The sequence below is a fragment of the Drosophila nasuta genome, chromosome 3, assembly GCF_023558535.2.
Source record: "Drosophila nasuta strain 15112-1781.00 chromosome 3, ASM2355853v1, whole genome shotgun sequence".
NCBI lineage: Eukaryota > Metazoa > Arthropoda > Insecta > Diptera > Drosophilidae > Drosophila > Drosophila nasuta.
In genome coordinates, this window is record NC_083457.1 from 4,928,175 (window position 1) to 4,951,394 (window position 23,220).

Sequence of the window (23,220 nt, forward strand, 5' to 3'; positions counted from 1 at the left end):
CACGGCAATCGTAATGAGGTGGTTGTTCTCTCTTTGAGTAGCATAACATTGACGCTTATGACGTCACAACTTCTTTGAGAGATATTACATGGCTTATATTATATTTCGTACTGCGCGCCATTTTCAAACCCTCTTATCATTTAAAAAGTACAAACGAGTTAATAGAAATTAATTAATGAAATAAGAAAGTTTTTTTAATTTTTTTATACATTTACTAATATTTTAAGGGGCTATCTGACAACTTTCTTCCTTGAGTACTATAGGAGATCCTTATAGTTTAATTCTCCAAAATGTTAAACACACTTTTATTACTTAATGCCTTGCATATTTTTAATTCAAAATGAGAATATATTTTATTTGAAGGTCAGCAGCATGCCCTTGGCAACCTCCTGGGCCTTTTCAGCACCCGCCAACTGCTCGGAGATCTTCAGGGCGAACTCAAAGGATGTGCCTGGCCCACGGCTGGTAATCAAATTGCCATCCTGAACAACGTTCTTATCGTCCACATAACTAAATTTAAACGTAGTTTATTTTGGTTAATCGTTATTCATTTGTTCATTCATGTCAATGAAATCTAACCTGTATTTATCTGCAAGTTGATCCTTCATTGCCGGGTATGAAGTCAGAGATTTGCCGGTGGCAATGCCATGCTTGGCAAGCGCCGTGGGAGCAGCACATATCGCGGCAATCAGACGTCCAGCTGATTCCTGAGTGCGCAACAGTTCGCCAACAGCCTTCGACTCGCCCATGGCATTGGAGCCACCTAAACCACCTGGCAGCACAACCACATCGTAGGGTTGATCCACTGCTTGATCCAGCGACTTGTCGGGTACGATGATTATGTCTCGAGAGCCCTTGACGGGCTCACTGCCATTAAGACCGGCAACTGTCACAGCGATCTGCCAATAAAAGAATATAAATTAATCTATAAATAGCCGGCTGGCAAAATGATAAGTATTAGACAACTTACGCCCGCACGACGCAGAACGTCAGTGGCAATTGTAAACTCCATTTCCTCAGCGCCGGGGGCCAAGATAACCAATGCACTTTTACCCATTTTGTTGCAATTGTTGCTGTAGCCACAAGCAAAAGACGGATTCACTGCAATTCGTTTTAATAATAAAGAATTATTAACCACAAGGTTAGAGAAATATCGGTGTCGAAAAAGATGCATCGATGTATTTAACATTATGAAAAACATCGATTTCTTATGTCAAACTGCGACGATTTTTGCAGCCAAATAATAATTTAATTTAATATATTAATTTCTTATCAGCAAATGATTTATTATTGAATTAAGTAGTCTATTTTTTTACATGAATTCTGACCTTTCTTTAAGAAGTGTCTTCTCAAAACTTTTTACTTGTTGGAGTGTGACCACAAGTAAAATTTTAGTAACATACATTTTAACCATGAAATATACCAAAATACAATACAAAAGCGCAGAAAAAGGCTGTTTGGTTACACTTGTTTGAGTTTTAAACAGTTCGTTATACTATCTATGTGCGTCAGTGGCTTGTACAAAAATTAAAATAATCATTGGGAAAAATTTAACTTCTATTATATACATAATTAAAACAAATTCCATTATAATTTACAATGTCGATTTTTTAAACAAGACTCCCGTATTGCATGAGCTACGGGGAATACAATATGGAGTTTAGGGATATGTGCTACTAATGAATACAAAAATATTTTCTTCCTTACAAAGTGCAAATGCTGCACTACATTGTGACATCCATATGTAAAGTGCCTTGTTTTATATGGGTTAAAAACATATTAATATGTTCTCTGCCCCATATAAAATCTTCAAGCTTGTTTGATAAGTACTGAATAAAATAAGAATGTCCCTTAAAAAACATACCGAAAGCATCGACAAAAGGATCCTTGTCGAAATCAAATTTGCTGTTGTTTTCTGATATTAAATTTCTATAAAAAGGCAGTTTCTAATTTGTCATCTGGTTATTACCAACTAAATCTTGAGTCATATTTAACTTGTTAATTTTTTTAACTCTATATTCAAACGCAGTACAGTTTTTATGGAGGCTCTTTCGATAAATCTGTTCACAGCCCTGCACTGTGTTTGCTTTTATGAAATACCTAGTATGTGTTATTTTAAAACTACTTGTTAGTACTTTAACCACCCCATCAAAAGACCCTTTAAAAATAAAGCTATTGCACGATGGATCCATATAATAACCATACGCTATAAAATTTAATTTATTAATTCTTAGCTTCTTAAAGTATAAAACACACGCATTATTATGAGAGCTGTAAGCTTTTCTAATCATGTGCTCTATACTTTTTGAAGCAGAGAACTTGTTAATTAATAAAAATCAATAACCTTAAATTCACAGTCCTCATAATTGCATTTTGAAAACATTGCACGTGGGCTATTCAAATTGTCAACTAGGAGAACCGGGTCCATTCAAACTTTCATTTCCACTATGGCACTCATTTCGAAATCATTTCTAATTGGCTTCTATCAATGTTTTGTCTGCCGGCTCAATGGAAATGTCAGTAGAATATATGTATACTTGTCGTTTATTTTATATTTGAATTTAATTTATAAATACCATTAGACTCATAGACTCCATTAGTGGTTTTTGCCTGAAACTATATACAAATTCAAATTAGAATTGAAATGATCTACAAATATTTATATATATTAAATTCAAATTTTTAATACTTACACGTTGGAAGCTCTTTAGCAAGGCATAACGAGTCTTGCTAGTGTTGCCAAATGGAACCACTCGCTTCTGATTGGCATTTAGTTTGTCCAACAATATTTGGTAATCCACCGTCGAAAGTGTGCTTCCGGAAATTAGTCCCTCGGAAACTGCCTCCTGTACAGCATCCTTATATCCATATTTGCTATAAATGCAAAGGAAACATTGAAATTATTTATTTATTTACATGTTACTTATTATACAAAATAATAAAAGAAGGAAGTTCTAGCTTCTAAGGCCATCGACTCTGAAATTATTACTTGTATTAAATACAGGGACGCTTTAAAGGCAGTACAGGGACTTTTCAGATATTGAGAAAAAATGTGTTGCAAAGTGAATAATAATAATTTTATATCTATATATATGTATATGTATATATATAATTATACACTTCGAATATATATTTATGGCATTGAAAATTCAAAACAATATTCACTTTGAGCACTTACTTTTCCAATCAATTTATATTTTCCCGGAATGGCCGCTGCATTGTCACAAAAGTCCCACTGCATATACATACATACATACATATATGTATATGCTCTTAAAGTGTGCACTGGATGTATTATACATATGTATCTACTACTGTATGTACTTACGATTTTGAGAATTTGCGTGGCATTTTAAATATATTTATTATTTTAACTTTATAAACTTTCAACTTTATAAATCACATGTTAAGACTGCAGCAATTTAGCAGAACATACAATATTATTCCGTTATTTTCTAGAGTTGCCACCAAGCTTTCATAAAGCGTGGCCCAACTTTCGGTCGTTACAAGTGTTGCCACCATGGTAATATTAGTTTGGCAATACTCACAAAAATTTAATTTTCTCAAAAATGGTTCTAGCGATTTGATTAAAACAAAAATCAAAATATATGTCTTTGATTCGAATAGAATAAAATAGCGCAATAAAGCAAGTTCTACAAATATGATGAATAATTTGATGATAGCGTTAACATATTGTTTTGTCGCTAACAGTGGTCAAGAAAATTGCAAAATTACGATATAAATAATAATATAAAATTGCGTGTATTTATTAATTATAATAAATCAATATATATGTACATAGAATATTAAAATGTAATATGAAATTATAGTTATGGTTGTTTCATTTAGTTATTTTCTGGAAGTATTTAAAGTCCCGGCAAAGTCCAAAGGGTGTTATTTAACACTAAAGTTTTCCAAGCTGGTTCCAGTTATTTGATGCACCTGCGAAATTAACTTGTTTTTGCGGGTTAACAAAGGGTTAATTTTTTCAAAAACCGCTTTAAAGATTTCAACCAAAATTGCTACATATCTTCCTTATAGTTGTATCTACGAAAAATATCTCGAAAACGGCTCAAGAGAAATTTATGATTTTTTTCATAAAAAAATATTCCATAACTTGTCATATGCCGATTTGGCCGACAACTTGTCATAGCCGAGATATTGGCAAAAATGTTGCTACCCCAATTTTTCATTCACGATTTTAGTGCATAAATACTGCATGCAATTTGAAGAACATGGATTTAATAGAAAGATAATTTAGTTTTCTATTGTTTTGTATTTAAACTTTTTATACCCGCTACCCATAGGGTAGAAGGGTATTATAACTTTGTGCCGGCAGGAAATGTATGTAACAGGTAGAAGGAGGCATCTCCGACCCTATAAAGTATATATATTCTTGATCAGCGTCAACAGCCGAGACGATATAGCCATGTCCGTCTGTCCGTCTGTCCGTCTGTGTGTCTGTCCGTCCGTCCGTATGAACACCTAGATCTCAGAGACTATAAGAGATAGAGCTATAATTTTTTTTCGACAACATTTGTTATGTTTGCACGCAGATCAAGTTTGTTTCAAATTTTTGCCACGCCCACTTCCGCCCCCGCAAAACAAAAAAATCGAATAACAAGCGTAATTTTAAAGCTAGAGTTCCGAATTTTGGTATATATAATAACTACTATAGTAGTTATGATTTCTGAAAATTTGGTTGCGATCAGATAAAAATTGTCGAAGTTATAAAAGAAATATTTTTGTATGGGCAAAAACGCCTACTTACTAGGGGTCTTAGTTGCTTTGGCTGACAATCTGGTATATTGTGCCGTCTATGGTATATTTTGAATGCGGTACTATGTCGATATACCAAATATACCATTTGGTATATTTTTAGTATTTTTGCAGTATATTCGGTATATTTTGAGAAAATACCGCAAATTATATTTATTTTATTCAAAATGGGTAGCGGGTATCTCACAGTCGAGTACACTCGACTGTAGCTTTCTTACTTGTTTAATTTAAAATTAAATAACAAGTAAAAAGGCGAAAATAAAAGGTTTTTTTTTTATCCAATATTTTTGTATCGATATGTGGCGCTAAAGTTGCGGAACTATCTTGACGTACATATAAATACCTACATTATTGGAAGATGGAAAGGTTTTCTTTAGTTTCGAGAGTAACAAATTAATATATATCCTTCTCGATTAATATAGCAATTCAATCTTATTAATCTTCACATTCTTCATTGGGGATATGAAAGTTTATTAGACATTTATTCGTATTTATCTGTATTATCATCTTCATTCTAATGCCTTCCTACTCGTATAGTCTTTGAGATCTAATTGCCCATTAAGATGTATGTATATACTTTTATGTGTGCCCAATGGATCGAAGATATAAAACCGTACCCAATGGAGGGCTATCAAAATAAATATATATATGTAGTATGTCATGTCGTCCAATAATTTATAAATGCCATATAGTTTAAATATATTTTTATTGAACAGAAAATAGGTGTATATGTATATTGTTTTTATTTTTTATAATTAATGCAATCGAATATGTTATTTGGCTCTCTTCTCACTGTATATGTTGATATTAACATATGCGGATATATATGGATTGCCATTGTTCAACTTTGTTTTTGAAACGCAATTAAAAAAAATTTAAAACCGCAAAAATTTGCAAACTAATTTGAAATATTTGTATAAAATGTAACTTAATTGAATTAGTTGATATACATACATACATATGTGTATGTACATATATGCACTATTTGTATTGAAGCTCTTACAAACTAATTGTTAGACAGCTGATTTTACTTTGTATTACTGAAAACTCCAATTGAATTAAATTAATTGTTTCTGATGATTCTCATACATATATTAATATTAATATGTGGAAAAGTGTTTTACGTCGTATTTTAAGTCACATTTAGAACTTGTTTGATTTGTTGTTGTTTTGTTGTTTCACTTATTAGTTGTGTTTTTGTTGTTTTTTTTTGTAAGTTTTTGTGTATTTTTTACTAATAACATTTAAAAAGATCACCAAAGTTACAGATTTCCCATATTTGACGTTGCTTACGTTTCTCATTTTACGAATAATGTATTTTTTCTCATTGTTTTTTTGTTTTCTTAAATAATAATTAATAATTACTCATTTTATTGATTAATTACCCGGCATGTTGGTTTAGACTTTAAAGTAAGGGGCTTGAAATTGATCATTATCTTTATATCATATATAAGTAATTTGTAAGCTTCTGACGATACTTGATACTTGATACCTTTGACTTTAACGATTTTACGATTAATTTTATGATTTTCACTAATCCAATTTCAGCTAGGGTTTAATATATGTATGTGTATGTATGTATATGTACTTGTTTTGTTGGAACACTACGACGACTTTGGGCCTGGATCTGGGGATGTGGATTGTGTGTGTGTGTGTGTTGTGGAACTAATTGGAAGAGTAGAGTATACAATTACGCACACATATACATCTATATATATCAATAAGTATATAATTGCTTGGATTTAGTCCTTTGATTTTGTTTTGTTTTTTTGTTGTTCTTGTTGTTTAATTGTGGCATAATTTTATTTCCTTTAGGAAGAGTTGTGCAATTGCTGTTCTAGCTTCGATATCATTATTCGCTCTAATGTATTCCGCAAATAAATATATATATACATGTATATATATGTGTTTGTATGTAGTACTCTATATATATATATATACTTGTATATTATTGTAGACATTTATATGTACTTAGACTCTATTTATTCATTATTCATTGAGTTGCAATAAACGGCACATTTATAAGTAATAATTGTTTGTTATTCTTCATAATCATATACGTTTATTCCACTTTATTTTATTTACGTTAAAGCTCAATTTAATTTCGACACATAGAAGTTGAAGAAGCACTAATTGGGATAGTGACTTCTGTTCTGTGAATAGAAAAAACGTAATATCTACATATATACGATATTATATATACTCGTTATTGGCGGCCTCGAGATTGAGATTGAGCAGAGCAAAAGTATTTCATTCAGTTGGGTTTTTTTTGTTTGTTTTCGGTATTCAGTTTACGTTTTGCTACTGTAACTCAGTTTCTGCTATGTTTAATATATATAAGAGATAATGTGCTTCGACATTGAAGAAACCATTCAATTTTGTTGTTGTATGAGTGAGTTTTGAGTGTTTTTCTTTTTTTGTTTTTTGATTTTGGGAAAGTACAGTTAATTTTATTGCAATTTCTATCAGCTTGTCACACATATAGTATATGTATGTATATGTAGTATATATAGTAGTAGTTAATATTGTACGGGATTATATGGATTTAATATGCCCCATTTTATTTCGTCTTACATCACAAGTTCCAACTGAGGCTTGGTTTTTGTATTTCGTCTCATTTTAAAACTATTTCGTGTTTGTTGTTTAAAGCTTTAAACTTCAAGTATTATTAGAATTGTCGAAACAGCAATTACAGTTACAATTATACAATACAAGGATACAAGGATACACATATCTCATATACATGACACACATATGTACGTATGTGCATGAGCTGAAGAATCCTTAACTTAAGAGACCCCGCAGATTATTTGCATTGTTTGTTGTTTGTTGTTTTGTTTTGTTTACATTCACTTAAAATTATCATGATTGGTTTTTGTTTGCGTTACTTGAAATAATCGTACAAATTTAATCCCTTGTTAAAAAACATTTCTACAAAAAAATCGTTGTAGGCATGTTAAAAATAATCATATTTCGTCATTAATAATTTAAAATCAAAAGCAAACGCTTGTGTCAAGTTTAACAACTAATTTGTAATTTTAAAATAAAATATATATATATTTTTATGTATTTTATAATGCTCACATATACGAGTGTGGTGTGTGTGTGTTTGTTTGTGTGTATGTGTGTTGTGTTGGAATACGACACGTTTTACTTGGCAGATATTTAAAAAAATGTTAAAATTTTAACTAAATTTATAATGCGTATGTTGTTTGTGTGTTGGTGTGTATGTTAGGGACAGATGTCTATATATATATATATATAAATATATATAAATTAATGAGCCACTGCATTTTCGACTCGATAGATAGCAAATCAGCAATAATGTTAACTTGAACTGTGTCCTTTACAAAAGTACATTTGTTGTGTATATCATTTGATTGGCATTTAAAAAACAAACAATTAAAATTAAAGCTAAACTAATGCGATTTTTGTTGATGCTCTTCTTGATATTTGTTGGGTAGCTGCTGCTGTTTCTTGATTTTTTTCTTATTTTTGTTCTATTAACTAAAAGAAATGTTTGTTTTTGACCCGTACACCATGTAATATTTTTGTTAATTAGAATTAATATTAAAAATTATGCAACTTATAAGATGAGCTAATTTAAAGGTACATAAATTAAATGGACATTGGGTTGATATGCCGTTTGTGTGTGTGTGTGTAGATGGTTGTGTGTGTATTTTGGATTGTCTGTGTGTATGTATGTCTGTCTCAAATTATTTGCTTATTAGCTAAAACTCACTTTGTTGACTTTTAAATTATTGAAATCTGATGCTTGTTCTAAAGTTTTCACTTTCTTCCCTTCTCGATTTCTGCACACAATATATAGTTACATATAAGTTGCCTAAATATATATATTTATATATAAATATAACTAATAATTGTATGACCAAAAGTTTTGTCCCTTGTTGAAATTGGAGTTATACTTAATCTTTCTGGATTAATATTCTTATTTTTTTTTTTGTATCTTTTTTTTCTTGCTTTTTTTGGTAATTCTTTCGGCTTATGTGTTCTAAAGTTTCACAATTCTCTCCATTAATTTTACACAATCTGGACTTTGAGTTGAATTATTGAAGTTATTTGTTTTGCATTACATTAATACCATGCTAATTATTATTACACTCGTTTAATGCTTGTCAAGCTTGTTGTTGGTTTTTGTTTCGTTTTTGTCATTTTGCTGATGTTTTTACCTTATGCATGTTGTTGGTGGTTTTCGTTCACAGTACAGAGAATCCGAGCTGTTCTTGTTATTGTTGTCTTGTGGTTGGTATTGGTGTTGGTGTGGGTGTGTATTTGTCTGTGTGGTGTAAGTGTGTGTGTGTGTGTGTGTGTGTGTGTATTGCAACGTCAGCAACATATTTTTTGATATACTAAAAACCTTTGGTTATTTGCAATTCTTGTCTTCATTTTTGTGTTTTTGTTTTGTTTTTTTTTCTTTCTTTTCTCTTAAGTTTGTGTAAAAATATAATTTATTCTATTACAAAAAGTTTCATCGTAAATGTGTGTTGCAGTTTTGTTGTTGTTGTTGTGGTTGTTTGTTTGACTTTCGTTTTGTTCCCTTTAGTAATGTTTTTATTTGTTTCGCTACGCTTTTTTGAGAATTTTGTTTTTCACTTGTGCTTTTCATAACATTCGATTCCCTTTCATATTCAGTTGTATTCTGCTTGGTGTATATTGTGTTGTGTGGTTGTTGTGTGTGTGTGTGTGTGTGTTTATTTCAGACCTTCCGACTTCTCTCTTTCATCATCTGCTTTACTTACTACTTTTAAACCTAATTTCTAATGCTTTCGGCTTGGCTTTTTCGTTCTCACTTTTTTGTATTTCTCTTGTTTTTCTGCTGCTTATTCGAATTCATTTTCGAAAATTTCTTGTTGTTGCTGCTGTGTGTTGTGTTGATGTTGATGTGTTTTTGGTGTCGTTTTTGTTTTTGTTGTTGTTTGTTGATGCTGTAACTTTTTAGGCAAAGTACATGACCTTTTTGGTATCGGCATGAACAGTGATGGCTCGTGCCATGGCTCCTGGTGTACGATCCTCGGATGAGCCGCTCTGGTGTGATCCCTCGCCGGAATCGTGTTCCTTCTCAACCAGATGATATCTGCCAGAAGCAAAAATGAAAGCATTTAGTCGATGGCATTCAAAGAGGTAGAAGAGATCCTTCAATTACCTGGCACGGAAGGCAACCAAATGCGCATAATATGCGGGTGCTGGTATGCTGACAGAGCGCGTGCATCGCACATAGGTGTGGCACAGTTGATAGGTGAGGCATTGCAGCTCATCGGAATCAAAGTGATTGTCATCCCAGAGCACATGGTAATGCGAGGGACGGCTGGTGCCCTGGATACCCTGGTGACTGCACAGATAGAAATCGAATTCCGTGGGATGGGTGATGCCAACGTCGACGGTGGTACCGGCGGGAATGTTACCCGACTTGCCGCTCTGCTCCTTCTTTTCGGCACAGAAGAGTCGTGTGTGATGGCGCTTCTGGACGACAATGAAGGTGATACCCGGTCGGTATTCGGGCTCCAGTTTAATGCATGCCTCGCGAATGGCCGTCAACTCGTGCTGCAGCACATGGGGGAATTGACCCTCGGAGACGCCATCGCGGTAGAGTATGATTCGGTGCGGCTTGTAGCCGCCGGTGGATTTGTAGAACATAATGAGCAACTCTCGCACCATGCTGCTCAGCTCCTGGATGATCTCCTGGCGATGTTGCTGCACACGCACCGTGGCCGCATAGCGCGATGGATGCGCATCCATAGAGCCAACAACGGCGGCAATCGATGGTTTCTTGTTGTCGCCAGCTGGCGGGTGAGTGACATCGGCGCCCAAGAAGATGACAGGCTCGTTGAAGACCTTTGGCCGAATGGATGGCACCAAGATGGAATTAATGCCGCCGAGCTTCACATTGATCTTGAGGCACAGATTGGAGAGCGTCTGCGGGGACGTCTTATTCACGTTCTTGGCCTGCACACACTGCGTGGCCATGCCCAAGACGGTGTCGCCCACACGCTTAACCTCTGCATAAACAGGCGTTTTACCCGGCAACACGACCACGACCAGCTGCAGTCCTGGGAACGTTATCTTCAGATAGCGGAACATGGGCTCCACCTGATCCGGACCTGTGGCATATTTGCAGAAACAGGGCTGGCCAATAATGGGCATGCCAGCATCGTTGGAGATCTTCTGCAGCTGTTGCGTAAAGTTGCGCAACGCATCCTCTCGCACTGTGCGCTGCGGAGCAAAGCAGGCGATGGCCCAAATGCGAATCTCGACGCCGGTAAAGAACTGCTTGCCACGCATATCCCAGACACCCTGATTGGGTGAAGCCAGACTGACCTTGTTCTGGGGCGGGAACAACTGTTGCCCGGCAATGCCCGACACACGTCCCCCATACTGCAATTTGGGTGGCGGCAAAACGCGACCGCGCACCTCCATCATGGAATTCGAGATGGTCAGACCAAACTCTTGGACATACGAGTCATTGTTGAAGTCGGCACGTTTCACCAAATTGTTAATCTCGCGCTCACGATCAGGTGCCGAACGCGCGGTGGCCTTGATCATTGTCGATGTCTGCATATCGGTCAGCTTCTTGATGCATCGTTGTCCGGCCACAATGTTGCACACCTCCAAGGGCAGGTAGGTGTGTTTGTGCTCCTGTCCCACCTGCAGACACGGCAGATGCGGATAGCGCAACTTCATGCGATACTTATCCAAAAAGTACTTGGCAACAGTGCACTCCACAGTCTGGCCGTTCTCCAACTGGAGTGGGAAACTGCAAAAAAAGGCAAATTAGATAAACGAGACTTTTACAATGCAGATAATGTATGACTTACGATTGCATTTGAGCAGGGCGACGTGTTACATTACAGACACGATATTTGCGACGCATTTGGCCGCAGTGCGTAATCTCGATCTTGAGTCCCTTGATTTCCTTGGTGAACTTGACGCGCTGCGAGTCAGTGAGCGGTTTTCGCTGCTCGTTAATGTCACGTATGTCCAGCACCTCGCACATAAAGTCGATGACCGGCTGCGCCTTGTAGAAGGCAGTGGCCGAAACTGCAAGACATTGAATTGAATTAGTTTGAGTGGCATTAAACGCTTTCAAATTGACTCACCGTCAATGTTGAGCATCATCTTCCACTGCGAGGGCCGCACACTTTGATGGAAACCAAACCAGACCTCACGACCGCCGCCAAGTGGATGATAATAGCCATCGGGGGAGCTAAAGAAACTGCGTCCAACCGGCGTGTACGTCATGCTTGGCAAATGACGCATGACCACATCGAGGGCCAGTATGGCATCATAGGGTATTTGACGGGTGCGTCCTTCGAGCGCCTCCTCCAGATTGAAGAGAGACACTTGCGCCTGCCACTTGATGGTCACACGGAAAATGCGATCCTTGCCCTCGCCTGGCAGCGTCACCTCCAACTCCAACCGCTCATTGCCAATGGGGAGCGGATCGCGCGTGTACAAATTGTTGCGACCATCGAATACGGGTTTGAGCACTCCAAAGATCTTGCTGTACGCATGCACCATCGTCTCGATAATTTCACGGTTCACCTTCCGTGGACACTTATCCGGCTGGATGTTGATGTCATAGTGATGCACAAAGCCGCGCGGCATCGTCACTTGAAAGTGATTCGCACGCAGCACAATCGGTCTACCCTCCCGTCCCAAATTCGGCCGTCGGGGGCACGTAAACACCGGCATGTCCGGCTGAGTGGTGGGCGATGCAGCTGCCGCAGCGGCAATTGCCGCCGATACGCTGCCGGTGGAGCCAAGGGCCGAGGCGACCTGAGCCGCAGCGGCGGCAGCAGCGCCACCCACAGTGGCACCTCCGGCAGCCACATTCTGAGCACTTGGGCTGGTGACAGCGGTGGGATTTACCGAAGAACCGGGCGTTGGTGGTGCTGCAAGGTTGTGTGTGGCAAGTTCAAAGAATCTGATTAGTCAACTGGTCGTCTGATTGCATTTTCTTTGCAGTTGCAATTTTGCGAAAAACAAATATCTGGTGAAATATATATATTGGGCTATGCGACTAGCACTAGCACTAATAAATTCAATTAAAAATCATCTAATTAAGAACGTTGCATGCACAAATTGCACTACTCAAGAGAATATTAAAACTCTAATCGCTATAACAGGTAAGGCGCTTTGTAGAGATTTAAGTGTAGATTTTTAGTTGTGTTTTTTTTTGTGTTAGGTTTAATTTTTAAATTTTAGTTGCACGTTGCATTCCAGAAATAAAAAAAAGTAAAATAAAAATAGAGACAAACAAACATTACATGAACTAAAAAAAAGTATTGTTAGTAAAAATTTTGCACATTACTATGAAAATTCGTGTGTAGACATTTTGGGTTAGTAGTGTAAACTTTTTTTTTGGTTTTTTTTTTGTTAGATTTGGTTTTGTTCAAACATCAACTAAAGAACATAAACAATTGTTTGGTTTAGCTTTTCAAATTCAATTATAGATTTTAAAATTTGATTTTTTTTTTTGTTTTAGTAGTTTTTAGTAATTTGGTTTTGGTTGGAGAGAAATTTACATGTGAGCGTGTCGAAGCTAGTCTGCGCCTGAGAGGGGCTCTGAGGCCGCGTGGGCGAGGGGGTGGTCCACTGTGACTCTATAAAAAGAAAATTTAATCAAAATCAAAATGGTCAGAAATAAACACAAAAATAAAATCCAAAATAATATATGTAAATAAAAACAAACAGAAAACAATTGGCCAATCATTGTTTGGTAAATAAAAAGAATAAATAAAAACAAATAATGAAATGTAAATGAAAGAGAAGGCGATAAAGAAAATGTTGAATATATATGTATATATTTATAGAGAGAGTGCGATTAATATTTTAGTTACAGCTTCTCCCAACTTATTCATTTCTTTAGTTATTATCAATATAATTGTCAATAAATCTGCCACAAGTGTGTGTTTGAGTGTGTGTGTGTGTATGTGTGCTGAGATTAGTCACCATGCCCCACTTACAATATGTAATTGCATACTATCGACAATCTATCTATCTATGTATTATGTCATCTGTAGAAAAACAAAACGCATCTGGCGTCGTCGATCTACATATCTCTAAGACGCAAATACAACAAAAATGCGACGCAATTTTTGTTTGAGTTATGCTTTTTCAACTCCGCATTTAAGGAGCAATTGAATTGCGACCCCTTATTGCCGTTGTCTCGCTTCCTCTGCCTTAGAACTCAACTAATATGAGGCGGTCGTTGACCCAGTTTGGCGCACATGGCTTTGTCAAATATCTGTCAGTCTGTCGCACTCACTCTGCCTTAAAGCCCCACCTACAAACACAACAAGTCTGGCAGTCTACTGCAATCCTCTTCTCTTCCCTCTCCTTTCTATTTATTTGGAGCTTAGAGGCATATTGCACTTTACAGTCACTCAAACTCGTCTGAGTGATTTGTCCTCGTCTGTTTTACGCATTCATTCATTTCGCATTTAACGAACTACGAATGACGAAGATTGTGTGTTTTTGTTTGTCTTTGCAAAAGTATAACATCACTCTGCAATGAAGGGGTAGGTTGTGCGGGGTCTTATCTATATGTATATAACATGTGGCAGATTTGTAGGTTGATTTTTGAGTTGCATTGCATTCCCCACTTACGTTGTCCAACTGGATACATTTTGCACTAGTTTTTTGTTTGTTTAAGAAATGTAAGAGTGTATCAAAGGTGTGTTTTGTTTTTTTTTTGTCTTTGTGTTTGCGAGTGTTTTTTGTTGGTTTTGCTCTGTTTTAAATGTAATTGATTGTTCTTGTAGTTGTTGTTGGTTGTTTTTTTTTTATTTGTTGCTTTTCGTTCCTACTAATTATTATACTTTTTTTTTTTTGATTTCAGCCTTTTGCTTATCACACTTTAAAGTAGATTTATTCGTTTGGTTGATTTTCGCATTTGTTTCTTTTTGTTTTTGTTTATGGGCGCAATGTGAATTTATTTGGAATTTTCGCACTTAGGACCACGCGATTTACTTAAAAAAAATGCGTTGAGTTTAATGTCGAGTCTCGTTAATTATTATATTTCTATTCAATTATTATTACAATTCTTATTGTTGTTGTAGTTGTTGTTTTTTATTGTAGTATTGGAAAAGAACACAAATGTAGGCACAGCTTTCGTTATATGTATGTTTGTATGTATGTACATCTACATATGCTTTTACATATACATATGTATGTTTTTTTTTGTTGTTTGCAATACAACTAAAGAACAAATTCTCTTTTATGCTTTTTATCTTGATCTCTCAATGTGTGAGTGAATGTGTGGGTGTTCTCTCATCAATGTATGTATGTGTATGTGTGAAAATTTCTGGTGTGCTGGGTGCTCCGCTGGACAAACGACGACGACGACAACTTCGGTGGCGCTTCTACAGCAAGAAAATGCTTTTGTATGCGTTTTAGATTGGGCAGCAAAAAATGTGTGCACGTATATTTCTTATATTTTCGAGACGTCGTTTTTTGTGCACCCGAACACGTTATGCGCTGCCAAAATTATACACAGACGTTAGCCAGACTATTCAATTTTGCTTTTTGACAACTTTTGTTAGCTTTTCACGTCGCGCATTATGCAAAAAATGCAATTTTCTTTAGTTTTTCACACTTGGACGTCCCGCAGCAAACACAAAAATTTTACTCGCGACGTGTGTGTGAGTGAGACGCATACTGTACGCTAACCACACTTAAATGAGGGCAAAGCACTTTGGTTTGGGGGTTGATGCGCATGAGAGTGATGGCTATAGGATGTCGCCTCGCGACGTGTTACAGTGGCGTATTGTGTGCATAATTTTTTCAAAATTACATTGAAAATTGTTTACAAAAGACATCCTAACAATTTCTTATGCATCAATTAATTTATTTGATTATTGAACAGCCATTAAATCATAGACCATAAGTCTCATGTTAACTCAAATTGGCGCTGTTAAAGCCAAAATGGCAATAACAAGGTTGCCAGATCGCATGTACAGTGTTGTACAATAAGCATTGAGACATTTCTGACAATTTTCTCTCTTCCGACAATGCTCGCAGAGTAGAGAACATTTTTATTTGTATTTGTTTTCAAACAATTAAATTGTTGAAAATTTAGGTAAATAACAATGAAATGGAAACAAAAAATATGTCCAGAGTCTGTTTGTACATTTTTTAGAAGTAGTATTTTTGGTATATTTTTAACCTAAAATACTATATTTTTAGATATGCATGTTTGCTAAAAACGAAAAAACCTTAAAGCTATTTTATAAATTAAGTAGGTTTTACATTCTTCTAATGTATATAGTATTATCTAATTCTTAACCATTCATTTATTAATTTATCTTATTTGCCAACAAAACTACGAATCGATACTCCATATTTCAAAAGCATCGATTCTGTCATCGATACTTCTTGCGGTCTCTCCAGCTGAGCGTGTTTGTTACAAAACCAATTGTACAAAAAAAATTGTTTTTCGTTAAACAAATTAGCCAATAGTTGACAAATTGCATTTGAAATGTCGGTGCCGTTTTCGGGCACGCTCCGCCGCTCTGGTGGCATTGTTTCGGCGATTGGCAAGCAGCTGAAGAGCGTTAATTTGAAAGGCGTCAAACGCATAACAGTGCAGTTTGATCCATTTGCGGAAAATGTAAAATCCACACGGTGAGTGGGAGTGGGAAAGTAAGCGGGTAATGAATAGGGTTGGAAAAGCGCTTTCCCAACACCCAGATGGTTTATCGATTATGAAACATGCGCAGTACAACGCAAATAAATGGTAAAGATTTTCACGAACAAAAAGTGCTTAGTCAAAAATGTATTAAACATAAATATAAAACGAATATGTTGAAATATATATAAAATACAAAAATAATAGATGTGCAGTAAAATGATTTAAATGATTATGAATTGATAGCACTTACCATAAACCTTGCCAATGATGCCAACGGAATTCAGCTGCAATGCAGTGCCCAAATCGGGCTGAAATGTCAACGGCAGCGTATGGAGCTGAGCTGTTCCCCCCGCCAGCTCCCGCTCCGTTGACATTTTAGTCGGTGTCGGCGTCAGTTTGAGGCGTTGCTTCTATTTCCACAAACAGAGACAGCTGCAAGCAAGCAAATGAATCAGCTATATAATAATAGTTAAACATATGGAATTAATCTTATTGACTGACGGTCATAAAGCTGTTTTATAATAAATATTGTTTTTATTTTGTTCTATAGAGAATTTCTGTTCCTGCTCTCCACTCCGAAAGTGTCGCTATCAAATCCCAAGTGCGTTGTCAAACCGGAAATTGTTTGCGATCGATCGCCAGCGTTTATCAAGTTCTCGCTTATCGATTCAGCACAAGGTATGAACTCCATTTTCTTTATTGAATTTAATAGTAAATTTCTATTTTTTTAATTACAGAACAAGCCAAAGTCAAGGAGATTCGCTTCAACAGTGCAAATCTGAATACTCTGGAACTCCTGCAGCTTTGCAACCAACACGTCTCGACTTTAGCGCCGCCTGAGGAAATTACAAATAAGGTGCTAACCAAAGCCGAAAAACAAAAGCTGGGTGGCGGTGCTGGTGGTGGCAAGAAGGCAACCAAAAAAGAAGTGAATACTCCTCTGGAGACATCATCATGGTGAAGAAACACAAGGGCACTTTGGCGGTCATTGAGCAGATCTATCAGGATATTCCTGCTTTCACCGACATCTTTACGGAGGAGAGCTTCTACACGTTTGCCTTTTGTTTCGTTTGTGCCACGATTATAGTGGCATTTATTCTGTCGCGTTTTATTACCATAAAGCCCGTTGATTTCTAAGCCAAAATGCCCAAAATTAAAACTTAAGCTTTAAATATGTAAAACAAAAACTACACTGATTTGTCTTCTCTTTGCACAATGACTACTGCAGCCCAAAAAAAAAAGAAAAATAAAAAGGGCAGCGCATTGGGATCTTGTTCGCCGTCTTTTCGCCTGTTGGCAAAAAAAACCAGTTTTGGGTACAAACATTTTAATACCCGTTATCCGTTAAATATGAAGGGTATTATAGCTTCACGCCAGCAGGAAATATAAGCAACGACAGCGGGAGGCAGCAGTAAATATATGTAGCCGTGGTCTTTATGTTTAAATACTATACTATACAGCGTGCAGAGAAAATAAAAGCTGGAATAATCACATTTGCTAGCAGGACTCATCTATATAATATAATATTAAGCAGTTTAGTTGAGAATTTGATAACATCCTTCAGTTTTTCAAGATATAGTAAAAATACATAGTATACAGTTCAAAATATAATCTAATATGGATTTGTAATATATTTCAAGGTATATCTTTTAAAATATTCGCATGAAATGTTTTAGTTTTACGCTGAAATTTTTGGAATATTTTTATGAATTTCAAGCACCTTAGCGATCAAAAAGCTTTCATACACATACATATTATGTGATTATTTAAAATGGGTATTGGATAATGACATAATTTCCTACCAATAATTTCCGATATATTGGAATATCTGAATAGCCTAGAAAAATATTTTGTTTTGAGTCAAATTGAGTAACAGGTATCTCAGAGTCGAACACACTCGACTGCAGCTTTCTTACTTGTCTTTTTTTGCAGTCAGTCGCTGCTTTGGCAAACCAGAAAATCATCTGCTGTCGAGCAAAATTGTGCCAGTCGCTGGGGCTGTGGAGGAGGTGTGTGGGGAGTAGTGGGGAGGACTATACAGACTCCTTATAATTGCATTGTTGAATGCCCAGTACGCAACCCAAAGTAACGAACATCTGGTCACACTGGTAATGAGTGAGACTCACCACATAAGGGTTAAACAGATGTTTACTTTAGTCAACATACAGCGACAAAAATAGAGCAAAATAAAGATTTTTCACTTTCATTTGGCGATTGGCTTTTCTTTTTTCAAGCACTCACTAACTTACGCTCTCCCTCTTGTTCGATGACAAGAGGAAAGAGAGAGAGAGATGCTTAAAATTTGTTCACCAAAACCCCCGCCCACCGCAAGTGCAGTGGTCAATGAGAGTATGCAAAGCCAAAGCTTCGGGTTAAACTTTTAAAATGGCGGGCAAATGGCTGATAGTGTGCATGTGCTTATGTGTGTGTCACAACTACAATAACAACATATCGATTGTGGTGGAGTGCAGATAAAAACAACAAACTGTTGAGATGCAGGTCTGCAATTGGTGAAAGCAGCAGCTTAAAGCTGTTGCAGCATCCTCTCAAACTACCAACTCATACATATTCACATAGTGTATACTATATACTTTTAACTGTACATGTCTGTATGTAGTTGTTTGTGCTGTCATTCAAGTTCAATGTCAGTCTAGAATACGAAAGCTTCTCACTTTGATTTCTGAGCGCTTTTTACCCGAAAATTGCGTGGGTTTTTAGCTCAGGCCATGTCGGCCATATTGGAAATTGCTTAAATACATTTTCCTCTCTGTTTGCATAACCTGATGAAATAGCGCTAAACTTGTGGTTTGGTTGACAGTGAACGTATCAGAATGGGGCAGAAGGGGTTAAATATGTACAAACCTGTCTCGTGTACATTGAATTGCAGAAACGTGTGCTTTTTATTTGCCAAATGTCCTTCAATCAAATTTATTGGAATATACAAAACACACATAGACACACACTCCTACGTGCAATAATGCACTTTCATATGCGAAAAACACGAAGAAAATTGCCCGTGTGACCTTTCTACCAAAACATAAACAGAAGTTGTCTCACACAGCAGCGGAGCTTCTACAGTACCTACGTTCATATATGGTCATCTCTTTTGCACAGCTGTCTCTTGAAACTGGTATAGCATATGCTCAGGCGCCATTACAGCATAATGTGCTTGTGTGTGTTTGCATCATTGTGTGCATGTGTTTGTGTGCACAGCTTTGTTATGGCTCCAACTTCCTTGAGAAAGTTGTTAGCTAAAATGGCGCGCGAGTGCCAGGCGCGTGGGCGTGCAGAAATTTCTGCAGCTGTTCTAGAATATGCGAAGACAAACTCGGCACTGTTGTCCCTCTCCCACTCGCTCTCTCTCCCTTACCGCAACTGACCAGCGACACAAACTCACGCATACACATTCATAAAGTATATATGTATATACATACATACAATGTTTGCTCACCTTATCGCACAATTGCAGCTGATGCGGCGCTTTTTAGATTTTGCTTTCAGCGACAAGTCGTTCGCTGTGTTGTGCTGTTGTTATTGTTGTTGTTGTACTTCGATTGGGATTTGTTGTTGGTTGAATTCTTAATTTAAATTTGTTACACATTAAAAACAGCTTGTGTATTATTCCGGTCGGTTTTTTGTTAATTGTTTGTTTGTCCTTGAGGATTTCTGTTCAATTTTATCTTGTTTTAAATGTAAGTTCCTTTTTTATTTATCAGCTGTCGATTAAACTAATTGTTGTTGTAGTTGTTGGCTGTTAAATCGAATAATTTTTCAAGCTTATTTTACTCTGCTGCCAATTGTTGCGATTGCCGCAACGCAATTTCTTTTGCTGCGCTGCTGTTGTTGTTGCTGCTGGTGTTGTTGGTGTTGCCAGATCGTTACCGGGATAAAGTAACTTTTGCTCTCTGCCATTAACTAGCTCCATCTCGCTCTCACGCACATATTCGCACATGCGAACAACAAACTTGCGAATTTCTTTCGATTTTTACTTTTTTTTCGTTCTTTCTGTTTATTTGTCTTAACAACAAAATTTGCAACCGCTGACTTTTTCCATATACTTTTTTTATGCAAGCTTTTATGTACAAGTGTACGTGCGTGTGTGAGTGTGTGTTAGTGCGAGTGCGAGTGAGTCAAAGAGAGAGACAACGTGAACGACAGCGACAGCGACGGTCGCTGGTTCATGCTCACCAATACCAGCACAGCTGGGTGGCCGCTCTGCCACTACAGTTAATTGTTGTTATTTTTTGTTGTTGTAAATTTTTGTTATTGCCGCGTCGAGCTAAGTTTTTATTCGTTTCGTTTTTTTGCTTTTGCCTTACTGCTGTAGAGGGAAAAGCTTTTCTCAACAATGCGGCGCGCAGTCATGCATTGAAAGGCAGAAAAAAACGACGACAGTAACAGTAAACACACTTGTACATACATACATAGATATACATATACATATGTTTTATACTGGAAGCAGCTTGCTGCAAAACGAAAGCAGCAGCAGCAGCAACAACAGCAACATACAAAACATAAACTTACGACGCAAAACGCAGCAGCAAATTTCTTTTTATTTTGTTGTTTTCAAGAACAAAATAAACACTTTTCTGTGCATATAGATGAACGCGTTATTATTGTGATAATTATTATATATTTGTGATATATTGAAGAGATCAAGATTCAATATCAAAATCAAAAACAAGCGAAATAGCGAACGCGCGGTTTGCCCGTTTGAAGTTGAATAAATACACACATTGTATCTGCTGCTCGCAAAAGTATTCGCAAACCATGCAAGCGTGTGTGTGTGTGTATCTGTGTGTGCTTGATGAGAGAGCGGCGGCGCGTGAGTGCAGGCAAGAGAGAGAGAGAGAGTAAGAGCGAGCCAAACAGTGCGTGCCATTTGTATGCAGCCTAAATCAAGTGTCAAGGGCAACAAATGAATTTCAGCTTAACTCCAGCAACACTTGTCGATCCACAAGATACAAAAACAAAAAACATTTGCATGGCCAATTAGTTTATTTTGGAGTAAGTGAAAAATTATAGTTTCATTTCAAATGGGGATTTGCGGGTATATATTTATGTTTGCGTAGTATTTGCTTAAACTACTTTTGCTTCTCCTCTGGTTGCTCAGCAGATGTGGCAGCCTCATCCTTGACCTGCGGCTCTGCATCGCCCTTCTTCTCTCCAGCCGCAGCAGTTTCCTTGGCATCCTTGCCCTCCTGCATTGTGGCACCAGCTGGCAAACTCTTCTCCAGCGCACGCACAAACTCCTCCAGATTTCCGGAATAAGCAGCGGCAACAGCTTCGGGGGGACAACTCAAATTGCTTCACAACCGGGCCGAGTTGTGCCGACTGCAAAGCGTTGGAGAATTGTGCGAGTGCCTGTTGAAATTGCGGTGAGCTGATGTGATCCTTGATCTGCTGCTTGCGATCCTCGTCGCCATCCTCAGAGTCGGGCAAGTGGACGATTAGCGATTTGACACGCTCCGGATCGGCGATCAATTGATTGATGGCATCGGCGCCCGACAGTGCCGTCGATAGATCGATATTGAGTGAACGACCTGCGCCATGTTCGGGGGAGAGATTCGATAAATAGGCTTGGAATGGATTTGCATAGGCGCCACTTGTGGTTGCAGTTGTGGTTGCTGTTGCAGTTGGTGTTGCTGCTGATGTAGTTGTTGTAGTACTTTTCTTACCAGAAGCATCAACATCGCCGCCTTGACTAGCAGCGCTGCCGCCGCCTGTTGAATCGCTCTGCTGATTGCTGCTGCTGCGACTGCTGCCAGACTTGGAACCCTTGGTGGGCGCAGACGGTGGGCGTGGGAGGCTCACGTTCTCGGGCGTCTGCAGAGCAGTGCCACCTCCAGAGGACGCAGCGTTGCGTGATGGTGGCGTGCGTGAACTTGATAAGAAAAAGCATTAGTAACAAATTCAAATATCTTATCCTATGAACTCACTTCATCTGGCCCAACAGCGAGCTGAGGCCGCCCATCTGTCCCACTCCACCGAACAGCTGCATCAGCTGCTGCTGCGACATATTGTTCAGCATGTACTGCAGATCGTTTCCTTCGCTTCCGCTGCCGCCGCCACCGCGTTGATGTGCCGATGGCGGATTGTTGAGCAGCTCGTTAATGCGACGACAGTGCTCGTCATCCTTGTCCGACTTGGGCTCCTGCATCCAGAAGAACATGCGACGTGAGCTCGTCTTGAATTTGAGCACATAGACACGACCAGTTTTGCACTGATCTACGCGTTTGTACTCAAAATCATCGGGGAAGACGATTAGATCGTCCTCGACCTTGCCGCTGGTGCGATCCTTCCAGCAGAAGTGCATTAAGCCATCGTCGCTTTGGGTCATGTAGACCAGTCCCTTGCGTGCATCGGGATGAACCATTTTGCCGACCGTATTCATGCGACCAGCGCGAAACTCTACAAGATTCGAGCTGTTCGAGTTGCCTAATCCGCTTTGTCTGCCAAACATGATGCGATTGCTTCTCGAGAGCTGCAATCAATTTAATTAATATTCCGTTTTCGTGTGCTCAGTATTTGTTGTCGTAGTTGTACTTACTGGATATATAATGTGAGAAATATTAATAATTTGGGAATCCTTTTTTAATCAAAAATCGCCTGCTCAGCGGATGACGGAGCAAATTATTTTGACAGTGGCGTAGTGTGACCACAGGATTTATTTCAAAATATAACAAAAAGTACTAGTGGTATAATACCAAAACAACGTTACCACTACCCAGTGGTATAACAGAGTGTTAACATATTGTTAACATTCAGTCAAAAGAATCGTTTAATATACC

The 23,220-nt window shown here is 37.6% G+C and overlaps 5 protein-coding genes across 10 annotated transcripts; 2 read left to right on the forward strand and 3 right to left on the reverse strand.

Annotated features, from left to right (window-relative positions):
* Window positions 1-209: 209 nt before the first annotated feature.
* On the reverse strand, window positions 210-1,390 carry LOC132789455 (protein dj-1beta). The gene is made up of 4 exons (XM_060797482.1): window positions 1,329-1,390; window positions 971-1,101; window positions 580-899; window positions 210-510 (listed from the first exon to the last, which is right to left on the reverse strand). The coding sequence occupies exons 2-4, from the start codon at window positions 1,055-1,057 to the stop codon at window positions 354-356; spliced, it is 564 nt and encodes a 187-aa protein (XP_060653465.1). The 5' UTR covers window positions 1,058-1,101; window positions 1,329-1,390; the 3' UTR covers window positions 210-353.
* Window positions 1,391-5,973: 4,583 nt separating this feature from the next.
* Window positions 5,974-21,136, reverse strand: LOC132788529 (protein argonaute-2). 6 transcript variants are annotated; one of them, XM_060795990.1, is made up of 8 exons: window positions 20,954-21,136; window positions 19,881-20,145; window positions 16,680-16,861; window positions 13,323-13,400; window positions 11,895-12,689; window positions 11,613-11,835; window positions 9,944-11,551; window positions 5,974-9,874 (listed from the first exon to the last, which is right to left on the reverse strand). In XM_060795990.1, the coding sequence occupies exons 3-8, from the start codon at window positions 16,801-16,803 to the stop codon at window positions 9,736-9,738; spliced, it is 2,967 nt and encodes a 988-aa protein (XP_060651973.1). In that variant the 5' UTR covers window positions 16,804-16,861; window positions 19,881-20,145; window positions 20,954-21,136; the 3' UTR covers window positions 5,974-9,735. The 6 variants fall into 6 exon arrangements, with proteins under 6 accessions (XP_060651973.1, XP_060651972.1, XP_060651975.1 ...); XM_060795989.1 differs by having other exon boundaries at window positions 19,881-20,180; XM_060795992.1 differs by lacking the exon at window positions 13,323-13,400 and having other exon boundaries at window positions 19,881-20,180.
* LOC132788540 (large ribosomal subunit protein mL53) lies at window positions 16,166-17,390 on the forward strand. The gene is made up of 3 exons (XM_060796007.1): window positions 16,166-16,422; window positions 16,980-17,107; window positions 17,167-17,390. The coding sequence occupies exons 1-3, from the start codon at window positions 16,277-16,279 to the stop codon at window positions 17,388-17,390; spliced, it is 498 nt and encodes a 165-aa protein (XP_060651990.1). The 5' UTR covers window positions 16,166-16,276.
* LOC132788542 (uncharacterized) lies at window positions 17,384-17,709 on the forward strand. The gene has a single exon (XM_060796010.1). The coding sequence runs from the start codon at window positions 17,384-17,386 to the stop codon at window positions 17,564-17,566; it is 183 nt and encodes a 60-aa protein (XP_060651993.1). The 3' UTR covers window positions 17,567-17,709.
* Window positions 21,137-21,408: 272 nt separating the features above from the next.
* Window positions 21,409-23,101, reverse strand: LOC132788535 (proteasomal ubiquitin receptor ADRM1 homolog). The gene is given in 4 exon segments (XM_060796001.1): window positions 21,409-21,720; window positions 21,722-22,313; window positions 22,369-22,913; window positions 22,980-23,101. Coding segments are annotated over 3 exon segments (1,323 nt in total). The 5' UTR covers window positions 22,893-22,913; window positions 22,980-23,101; the 3' UTR covers window positions 21,409-21,513.
* Between the last annotated feature and the right edge of the window lie 119 nt (window positions 23,102-23,220).

Excerpts from the sequence above, each read along its gene's own strand:
- LOC132789455 (XM_060797482.1), bottom strand. The coding sequence starts at position 1,057 with ATGGGTAAAAGTGCATTGGTTATCTTGGCCCCCGGCGCTGAGGAAATG. Across the intron at positions 900-970 it reads ACGTTCTGCGTCGTGCGGGC|ATCGCTGTGACAGTTGCCGG; the intron begins GTAAGTTGTCTA and ends TTTTATTGGCAG. Across the intron at positions 511-579 it reads CAACTTGCAGATAAATACAG|TTATGTGGACGATAAGAACG; the intron begins GTTAGATTTCAT and ends GTTTAAATTTAG.
- LOC132788540 (XM_060796007.1), top strand. The coding sequence starts at position 16,277 with ATGTCGGTGCCGTTTTCGGGCACGCTCCGCCGCTCTGGTGGCATTGTT. Across the intron at positions 16,423-16,979 it reads GAAAATGTAAAATCCACACG|AGAATTTCTGTTCCTGCTCT; the intron begins GTGAGTGGGAGT and ends TTTGTTCTATAG. Across the intron at positions 17,108-17,166 it reads GCTTATCGATTCAGCACAAG|AACAAGCCAAAGTCAAGGAG; the intron begins GTATGAACTCCA and ends TTTTAATTACAG.
- LOC132788529 (XM_060795990.1), bottom strand. The coding sequence starts at position 16,803 with ATGTCAACGGAGCGGGAGCTGGCGGGGGGAACAGCTCAGCTCCATACG. Across the intron at positions 13,401-16,679 it reads CATCATTGGCAAGGTTTATG|AGTCACAGTGGACCACCCCC; the intron begins GTAAGTGCTATC and ends TTCTTTTTATAG. Across the intron at positions 11,552-11,612 it reads CGCCCTGCTCAAATGCAATC|TTTCCCACTCCAGTTGGAGA; the intron begins GTAAGTCATACA and ends CTTTTTTTGCAG.
- LOC132788542 (XM_060796010.1), top strand. The coding sequence starts at position 17,384 with ATGGTGAAGAAACACAAGGGCACTTTGGCGGTCATTGAGCAGATCTAT.